Source organism: Carassius auratus, chromosome 28 (assembly GCF_003368295.1).
Source record: "Carassius auratus strain Wakin chromosome 28, ASM336829v1, whole genome shotgun sequence".
NCBI lineage: Eukaryota > Metazoa > Chordata > Actinopteri > Cypriniformes > Cyprinidae > Carassius > Carassius auratus.
In genome coordinates, this window is record NC_039270.1 from 22,193,206 (window position 1) to 22,202,968 (window position 9,763).

The 9,763-nt window shown below is 37.2% G+C and overlaps 2 protein-coding genes across 2 annotated transcripts; both read left to right on the plus strand.

Moving 5' to 3' along the window:
- The first annotated feature begins 834 nt into the window (after nt 1-834).
- Nucleotides 835-2,151, plus strand: LOC113047212 (ferritin, middle subunit). Its single transcript, XM_026208547.1, has 4 exons — nt 835-1,087; nt 1,264-1,410; nt 1,537-1,662; nt 1,766-2,151. Exons 1-4 carry the CDS (start codon nt 983-985, stop codon nt 1,922-1,924), a joined length of 537 nt encoding a protein of 178 aa, XP_026064332.1. The 5' UTR covers nt 835-982; the 3' UTR covers nt 1,925-2,151.
- Nucleotides 2,152-6,938: 4,787 nt separating this feature from the next.
- LOC113047221 (ferritin, middle subunit-like) lies at nt 6,939-7,923 on the plus strand. The gene is made up of 4 exons (XM_026208560.1): nt 6,939-7,058; nt 7,197-7,343; nt 7,455-7,580; nt 7,684-7,923. Exons 1-4 carry the CDS (start codon nt 6,954-6,956, stop codon nt 7,831-7,833), a joined length of 528 nt encoding a protein of 175 aa, XP_026064345.1. The 5' UTR covers nt 6,939-6,953; the 3' UTR covers nt 7,834-7,923.
- Nucleotides 7,924-9,763: the final 1,840 nt, after the last annotated feature.

Consider the following 9,763-nt stretch of genomic DNA (forward strand, 5'->3'; position numbering starts at 1 on the left):
TTGCAGAACTGTCTCATGATATTTGCCACATCACACAGGCTGTGCAGGGTCATTTGCATCCTTGAAATATGACATTTTATCATTTAATAAATAAAGTCATAGGACCAGTCCAAATGTGTGATAAAGCCCTTTTCAGATCAACCATACCATGAAAGCTGAGTTTGCAAAGTCTTATCGCTTTGTAACTGCTGCCGACTGCATATTATGTGACATGAAAAGTGAGTAGCATAATGAGATTAAACCTACTGATATCACACATATTGGGCAAAGACATTTCACCTGCTACATTTCTGTAGACATTCTAGTAATGATAGAAAATGATTTTCTTTTAATTGTTCTCTATTTTCATTTGCCTTTATTTTTTGCTTCAGCATCCACATGACCATATACAGGGTATGGAAGGCATTACCATAATACAGGACATGCAATTTGTAAAATGGATGAATATTTATATATTTAACTCCGATGAAACAATGTAAATGCACATTTGGTTAATTTAGGTTAGATAACACATTGCTTTGAATTTTAGATTTAGGTAAAAATCGTGCTTTCTTTTAGGGCATGCACCTTAGTATTATTTCGAGTACCATGCATACACCAGTTTAATGTTTAACAAAGTACCACACCAGAAAATGTGGAGCTGAACCCACAGGACCTTATTCAGTTTGCCAATAATGGGGAATAAGGAAAAAAATAATTAATGAACCTTGATCTTGTCCTAGTTATCTTACAGCATGACACAGCAGAGTCTCGTCACTTAATTACTCAGCTCGTTCTTTGATTGGCTGGTTTTTAGTTTCACTTACGCGTCATTCGCTGATCGTATATAAGATGAACGCGCTCCTTCAGTTCACTCACAGCTTCAGGAAGATCTGAAGAGGTTCTTGCTTCAACAGTGATTGAACGGAACTTCGAGCTCGTCGAAATTTAGTTTTTTTTACGTTTTTGATAATAAAACGATAAAAAAAAAAACCCTGCCGAAATGGAGACTTCTCAGATTCGCCAGAACTATGACCGCGACTGCGAGGCTCTGATCAACAAGATGATCAACTTGGAGCTTTACGCTGGATACACCTACACCTCCATGGTGAGTAAAAAAAAAAAAAAAAAAAAAAAAAAAAAATTATCCATATGCTAAACCATGTCTTTTGACTTATTTTTTTCCTTGGTTGCGACAGTGTAACGTTACGCAATTCATATGCGGTGATTGAGCGCGTCACTCAGGGTTTTTAATCTTTTCCTTGATGAATTTGTTCCTCACAGGCTCACTACTTCAAACGGGATGATGTCGCTCTTCCTGGTTTTGCCAAGTTCTTCAAGGAGAACAGCGAAGAGGAGCGCGAACATGCTGAGAAGTTCATGGAGTTCCAGAGTAAGAGAGGGGGACGCATCATGCTTCAGGACGTAAAGGTAATTGCATTTGAAATACGATTTGATGTGCAAACCTGGCTCTAGATCTATGCATATTCGCAAGGCTCCATTAAACAGCAGGGGAGGGTGCAGCACGTGCTCACTGACGTGTCACTTTGTCTTCAGAAACCTGATCGTGACGTGTGGGACAATGGACTGATTGCTATGCAGTGCGCTCTTCAGCTGGAGAAGAACGTCAACCAGGCTCTGCTGGATCTGCATAAGGTCGCCTCTGAGAAGGGAGACCCTCATGTGAGTTCCTAAAGCCATGTTTTGATGTACATCACTGCATCTATCACATCCTAATGTATTGACTTAAGCATCCTAACATCTCCTATATTGTCTTGTCCAACAGCTGTGTGACTTCCTGGAGACTCACTACCTGAATGAGCAGGTTGAGGCCATCAAGAAACTTGGTGACCACATCACCAACCTTTCCAAGATGGATGCTGGCAACAACAGGATGGCAGAGTACCTGTTTGACAAGCACACCCTGGATGGAGGCAGCAGCTAAATACAGCCCTCAGATCATTTGCATTTTTCAAAGCCTCAAGCTATACTGTATGCACAAATCAAGCAATGTTGTCATGCAGCTCTAATGCAAGTTTAGACTTTTAGAGGCTGAAAGTTTAACATTTTAGAGGCTATGATTTTTAGTCATCAATCTGATGCTTTTGTGTTTAATGTAGACCAATTGGTTTTAACCAAGGGAATTCGATGAATAAACATTTTTGGCTGGAATGACTGACTGGTCTCTTTGTTTTCTACAAACAGGTGTGTCAGAGGTTAGTGGGTACAGCAGTAATATTTGAACAAGGATTCATCTTTTAGCTGTTAATGATTTATTCTCTCTGTCCTAGAAAAGGTAATTATTAAACTGTAAGACTGTGGCATCTGATTTTAAATCTTATGCACTGCATATTGACTGACCTTCTGATTGGTAACAACACGTACTACTACAGGAACGTATGCAGAAAGGAAAATAGTCCAGAAATTAAAATAAAATTATATGTTTAATATGACCAATACAGACCCATAAATATTAGAATTGAACTAAATGTGTTAATTTTGCTTAAACATGATTATTAGTAAATGCATTATGTAAACCTGGGGTGGGGCTCCATTGTTTACAATGGAAAGTAAGCTTTAATGTTTATTAATATCTTGAGTATGTAGTGATGCAGCTGATTTATATATTAGGCCTGTAGTTTTACACATACCCCAAATCTGTTTGAGGAAGACCCTTTGGTTTACACTGAACACACAAAGGCATGACGTCATGTTGGCTTTAGTGTTATCATCACTATACAGAAACATTAGGATCTGCACTGACAACAAGATGAGCTCTCCTGACGATCTCAATGATCTCTTCCAACAGCAACCTCTGTTTCCCTCAGGATTTCAATTTTACAGGTACTGACCAGACTCAACCCCGTTCAGTCAGTGTGCAGTGGATAGATTTGTTATTAAAGCTTTCCTAAAGTATAGCATACATCTGGTATCATTGCATAAGGGAAGGGAAGTCGTGGCCTAATGGTTAGAGGGTTGAACTCCCAATCGAAGGGTTGTGAGTTCTAGTCTCGGGCGGAATTGTGGGTGGGGGTAGTGCATGAACAGCTCTCTCTCCACCTTCAATACCACGACTTAGGTGCCCTTGAGCAAGGCATTGAACCCCTAACTGCTCCCCGGGCGCCGCAGCATAAATGGCTGCCCACTGCTCTGTGTGTGTGTGTGTGTGCATTTCGGATGGGTTAAATGCAGAGCACAAATTCTGAGTATGGGTCACCATACTTGGCTGAATGTCACTTCACTAAACATTGAAAATCGTATGAAAAATTTAATAGGCCTATGGATAGCATAGCATTTAGGCAAAGCAAGTTTATTTATGTATCACATTTCATACAGAATGGTAATTCGAAGTGCTTTACACAAAATAAAGTAAAATAATAATGAAAAATAAGAATAAAACAAGCATTTTTTTAAACTTTTAAAATTATTAAAAAATGTACTTTTTTAAAATGAATTTAAAACAGTTAGAAAATGATTTTACATAAATAAATAAAAAACAGTGAAAATATAGTGCAATCAGTTCGGACATTGCACAGTGCTCATTCAATAAATGCACAGCTAAACAGATGAGTTTTAAGTCTAGATTTAAATGTGACTAGTGTTTTAGCACATCTGATCTCTTCTGGAAGCTGATTCCAACTGTGGGCGGCATAGTAACTAAAGGCATCTCCCCTGGTTTTGTGTGAACCCTTGGTATTTCTAACTGACTCGATCCTAATGACCTGAGTGGTCTGTTAGGTTTATATTTAGATTGTTGGCCTTCAGTTGCTCATCTCAGCTGTATTGTCAGCTATTCCTGAGTGCACAAAACTCAGAATTTTATGTTTATGGGAAGTAAAAACACATAAAAATCATGTTAAAGACCCAGCCAGCAATGACATGTGGGGCCCAGATGAGGGCTTCATGGGCTGCAAATGTGGGCCCCATTATGGGCTTGCACCTGGGATCCATATTGGGGCAAGCCGGTGAAGCCCAGATGTACTAAAAATGGGACCTGTAAGGGTACTGCATGGGTCTTAATTGGGCAATTCATGTCAGAGTCACTTGGGCCCCACCTGCCTAAAGGAGTTTAAAGCTTGCACCAGGATTCAACCATGAATGCCCCTCTGGGCTTTAAGTGGGCTCTGTAAGGCTCTCTAAACCGATACCGATATTTACTGATATTTAATTTTAAAGCCAATATCGGCTGATAATATCGAGCATCTTTAGTTTTCTAAATATGTGTTTCTGCCCCAAGGGACAGGTGTCTGGCACTGGACTATTATTTGTCCAGTAAGTGTTACGGTAGACCTGCAAAAGTTAAAAATTGTACAGTAAGTAATTACATAACTCAATAGGCCTACATAGTTGCTTTGCGCCTTTGCCATGCAGGACCCATGTGTTCCCAGTTCAAACCCAACTTAGTACATAAATATGCCATGCAGGACCCATATATGCGTTCCCAGATCAAACCCATGCCCAGTTGGTTCATGCCTATCCCTTATGGGGCCTATGTAATCAGCTCATATGGGCTTCCTATGTGGGACTCATACTACAAAACCTACATGGGACCCACTGATTTCACCCAGCCAAAGCCCATGCCCACACAGTAACCATGGAACCCATACTTAACCCATCTGGGCCCCATGTGTCATTGCTGGCTGGGGAGTCTTAGTGTTCTAAACAGCACTTATAATTTCTTAAATACTTTAAGGAACACTTAATTTTTTTGAAAATAGGCTCATTTTCCAACTCCCCTAGAGTTGAACAGGTTAGTTTTACCATTTTTGAATCCATTCAGCCATTTTACTGGTCTGACGATAGCATTTTTAACTTAGCTTAGCATAGATCATTGAATCTGATTAGACCGTTAGCATCTCGCTCAAAAATGACCAAAGCGTTTCTATATTTTTCTTTTTTAAACTTTGATTCCCTGGGAATAGAACCCACAACACTTTGTGCTGCTAACGCAATACTCTAGAATTTATAGGATTATAAAAGAGTTCATTGTAACTTCATTGTAAGTTGCCACAACTATAACAGATTTGTTGATTGATTGATTGATTGATTGCCACTAAAATTAATCTAAAATTAACAAATTCCTATGAGATATTAGCTGAGGTTGCAAAGTCTTGTCAGTTTATAACTGCTGATGGCTGCATATTATGTGACATGCAAGTGAGTATTATCTTCTTGAATATATTAAGTACTGATATCAAACATTGCACAAAAGTTTTATATATTTAAGGCACAGTTAGGGTTTATTGATTTGTTTTCTCTAAACTGGCTCAAATTAAACTGCTTTAATATTAGCTAATATAACATACTTTACCTATATGCTACATTTCCATAGACATAGTAGTGATAGTGAAGGGAAAGACCTGTTATGTTTGACATTTAAAAGAGTTTCTCTTGTGTTTTTGTGGTTACCATAGTGCTGAAAAGTCTCTATGAGCAATGCCTGCACTAAAACCATTAACAAATATCTTACTTGTTCATGAAATTTAAATGCTAAATAACTTAGATTAAGCATATGTAATACCAAATGTTAATTTCAGCTAAATTATATTAACTGCTTTCACGGCAACTCAATTAGTTTTTGAATAATCAACTTAAAAAAAAAATGTTAATGCTACAAATTTTAATTATAAGTTGCCATCACTTAAAATACTTTCTACTTGCAAGAGGTTTTAGATTTTTCACCTCCATGTGATTCTAACTAGTTTTATTCTAGAGAAGTTGTCGATAAACACCTTGTCTAATTATGCTCCATAAAAATACATCTTATAGATCTATTGTAAAAATACAGATAACTTAATTTTTCTAAAGTGGAAATATTTTAGGACAAATATATGAATTATAAATGATGATTGAAACCAAAGAACATGGTTTACTCTAACCAAGTTCAAGGTGTTTATACCTACACCGAAGTGAGCTGATCGGGTTACAAATGTACGGTCCACTAATAGTAAATAAATGCTGAGTCACAAGAACCACAGCTCCATGTCAGCTTTTGGAAAGTGTGCACTTGCTTGTAGCTGAGGTTTCATGGACAATTATGAGTACAAATGTGCTTGTTCACCAGACCAGTTTATCTTGTACTGACAGTTGCCAAGTGAAAACTAGCACTACCTCCACACAGGAATTACATTATTGCAAGATTGTCCCATGATATTTGGTATATTATACAATGCTTCTATTAAGATAAATATAAGGAGCATTCTTAGGTCAGTCACAGTGCTTTCATTTTATTTATTGTTAGTTTGTTTTGGTGCATTTTTAACCATATTTATCACACACAACCTCTTCTCGATGATTTATCAAGTCATAGTATTTGAGAAAGCAAAGATCATATGCACAATGGATGCCAATTAAACTTTTATGACAGAGTTTTTCGACAATAACTGCTGATGGCGAAATACTGTGGCAGAAAATGGCTGAAGTTCTATTATATACTAGATTTTCTAGAAAAGTACAAGACTTTCCAGCAAAAGCACTTTATTAAGTGAAATGAGCCACTGCCTCCATGATGCCAAAGAGATGCCATGATCTCAAAATACTTGAGAAATAGGACTTTCTCGTGTGTTGTTGTCTCAATACTTCTTAGTGTATAAAGTATTTTTGAATTTGTATTTTATTTGATTGGTTGCATCTTCAGCTCCACTGAATTTAATGATATGATTTTTGAATTTTTTTTTGGAATCAGTTTACCATTAATTATGAAAAGGTAAAAAAAGACTCAAGAAACTTGAGCTGTCTTTCCTGTCACAGCTGAATGGAGCTTTGTTACTCGTGTTTTGATTGGCTGGTTTCAGTTCCACTGATGCTTCATGTTGTGAACATATATAAGATGTGAACAGACACCTTCATTTCACTCACATCTTCTGAGGAGATTCTTGCTTCAACAGTGATTGAACAGATCTTTTAGATTTGTTTTACTTATTTAAATTTCGTTTTTATTTTGGACCAAAGTTTTAATAATAAAACTTGCCGAAATGGAGACTTCTCAGATTCGCCAGAACTACGACCACGACTGTGAGGCTCTGATCAACAAGATGATCAACTTGGAGCTTTACGCTGGATACACCTACACCTCCATGGTGAGTAGCAATTTTAATAGTAATAGTAAGTTAGCATAGTAAGTTCTTCATGACATGATATAGGCTTTAATGTGTAGTCTTAATTTCATCTTTGAATTTTACTAATTGTATTTTTTTTTTTTTTTTTTTTTACCACAGGCTTTCTACTTCAAACGGGATGATGTCGCTCTTCCTGGTTTTGCCAAGTTCTTCAAGGAGAACAGCGAGGAGGAGCGCGAACATGCTGAGAAGTTCATGGAGTTCCAGAACAAGAGAGGGGGACGCATCATGCTTCAGGACATCAAGGTGCTTTGATAATGAATTAAGCATTTTGACTTTAACCATTGTAACATAAGAAAATCTGACTCTAGAGTCTGACCTTATGCCATGTTCACTACTGATTGTGTCTCTCTTCAGAAACCTGACCGTGATGTGTGGGGCAATGGACTGATTGCTATGCAGTGCGCTCTTCAGCTGGAGAAGAACGTCAACCAGGCTCTGCTGGATCTGCATAAGGTCGCCTCTGAGAAGGGAGACCCTCATGTGAGTTCATAAAGCCATGTTTTGATGTACATCACTGCATCTATCACATCCTAATGTATTGACTTAAGCATCCTAACATCTCCTATATTGTCTTGTCCAACAGCTGTGTGACTTCCTGGAGACTCACTACCTGAATGAGCAGGTTGAGGCCATCAAGAAACTTGGTGACCACATCACCAACCTTTCCAAGATGGATGCTGGCAACAACAGGATGGCAGAGTACCTGTTTGACAAGCACACCCTGGACTGCTAAATGCTGCCCTGAGATAATTTATTAGGCAATGTACTATTAAATTTGAGGGGTTAAACTTTAAACATCAAATAAACTGTCCATCTCAATTTATGAAATGTTTCCTGTGATTATTCATTTTCTGACATCAAGCCAGTGTTTTACTGTTGAAAGTACATTTATTTTAAACCAGTGAATTTGATGAATGAACATTTTGGGTTGGATTGACTTTTCTATTTCAATTCTGGGATTGTACTGTTCTAGTTTTATAATTCAACCAGCAGAGTTGCTTTTTAGTTATCTATGTAAACCTATTCTGAATTTTATTAAACCTACACGGTGAATGATGCCGAAATAAAAGCAAACCAATTACCCCAGCGTTCACATTAATATAAGTCTTGTGAAAATGAACTTTTGATTATGAACATAAAGTCTGCACTATTCTTACCAAAATATGCCAAGAAGTGTAAAGCAACTGACCCTTTTCCTAGAAAACAATAATGCATACTTCTAAATGGTATTTCAGTCACAACAAACACAATCCTCTGTCAGTAACCACTATGGAAGCCAAAAAGCTCTGCTCCAAAATGCAGTGAACTGCTTGCTACATACTACCTAGTATACAGCAGACAGTGTACAATCAGTCGAATTTAAATGTAGACAACATTTCTGGATTTATATTTTATGTATAATGATATAAACCTTTTATTGTCAGGCTGTTGCACACTCTTTGTGCTGTTGCACACTAATTCCTGGAGTTTTCATTTGAGATGTAATCTTTTCAGTTCGGACAGCCTGATGTACAAAGGAATAATTTTAGTTTTACTCAATTGAATCTTTGGACTTTGACGATTAGATTGCGGAAGCACAAGAGCAAGAGGTATATCTTGTCACAATTAATTATGGGTCTGCTTTCTCTGTGATGCCTTAAAATTTGTTTCAAACAAAACACATTCAATGTCTAACATTTAGTTAAACTATATTGAAAAGACAGGGCGGAAAAAAAAAAATATAAACCCATTTATAGACTTTAAGAGTCAACCATCAACCTTGACCCCTGAGCTTGGAGAGACTAATGGCTGATTCCACCTGCAGCAGGTCATTGTTGGTACCTGGTGGGGGAACAAAATTTGCTTTGTTTGTACTCACATACTCCTCTGGACACAGCTCATTGTCTGCTATGCTAACTTGTTGCTGACACATACTTAGGGTGCATGTTATAAAAATGCTTTGTCATTGTCACCTGAACTGAATGCATTTAGGGTACACCAAGGCTAGATGTCACATGGAGAAGTTGTCACAAGGGCTTTATCTCTCTAATCAAGGTTTCAATGAAAGGTCCAGTTTGATTGTTGTTGTCTCCAACAGTGTTTTTAAATGTTGGTGTCTTATATTATCTTATATTACAAGGTCAAGGACAGAGAAGCAAGTATTAGGTCAGCCACACAAAATTATCCTTAATTGTTGGTTTATGTACATATTTTTTTAAACCAATGTTTGAATAAATTAGTTAACGTCAGAAAAAAAAAATGAAAAACTAAGAGTTCATAATAACACTTGTGTCATTTATCATTTAGTCCATATACATTTAAATATAAGTAGCAAAAATCTAACTAAAGAAGAACATGATGTGAGAAATAATATTTTCCTGATCTTAGCCCACTATTGCCCTATTGGTCATATATGAGCTGGAACCAGACCTTACCTAAAGCCATGCCACAAAAACCATGACACCAAATGATTCAATGGCTTGTTCATAGCACTTACCACTAAACAGACCACATATAACAGTCAGACTGAGAATAGGTTGAGTATTGGTGTGTCTGGATATAGACTAGGCCTATATTTGTTGTGAAAATACAAAGTGGTACAGTTGTGACATCAGAAGTGTTGCATCACATATTCAGTTATTTTATTTGAAAATGTATTATTGTAAAACTCTCATAACCTACTG

What these genes read in the sequence shown, in the direction of transcription:
- LOC113047221 (XM_026208560.1), top strand. Translation starts at nt 6,954, where the DNA reads ATGGAGACTTCTCAGATTCGCCAGAACTACGACCACGACTGTGAGGCT. An exon ending in TCATGCTTCAGGACATCAAG is followed by an intron (nt 7,344 to 7,454) that starts GTGCTTTGATAA and finishes GTCTCTCTTCAG; the next exon opens with AAACCTGACCGTGATGTGTG. An exon ending in CTGAGAAGGGAGACCCTCAT is followed by an intron (nt 7,581 to 7,683) that starts GTGAGTTCATAA and finishes CTTGTCCAACAG; the next exon opens with CTGTGTGACTTCCTGGAGAC.
- LOC113047212 (XM_026208547.1), top strand. Translation starts at nt 983, where the DNA reads ATGGAGACTTCTCAGATTCGCCAGAACTATGACCGCGACTGCGAGGCT. An exon ending in TCATGCTTCAGGACGTAAAG is followed by an intron (nt 1,411 to 1,536) that starts GTAATTGCATTT and finishes CTTTGTCTTCAG; the next exon opens with AAACCTGATCGTGACGTGTG. An exon ending in CTGAGAAGGGAGACCCTCAT is followed by an intron (nt 1,663 to 1,765) that starts GTGAGTTCCTAA and finishes CTTGTCCAACAG; the next exon opens with CTGTGTGACTTCCTGGAGAC.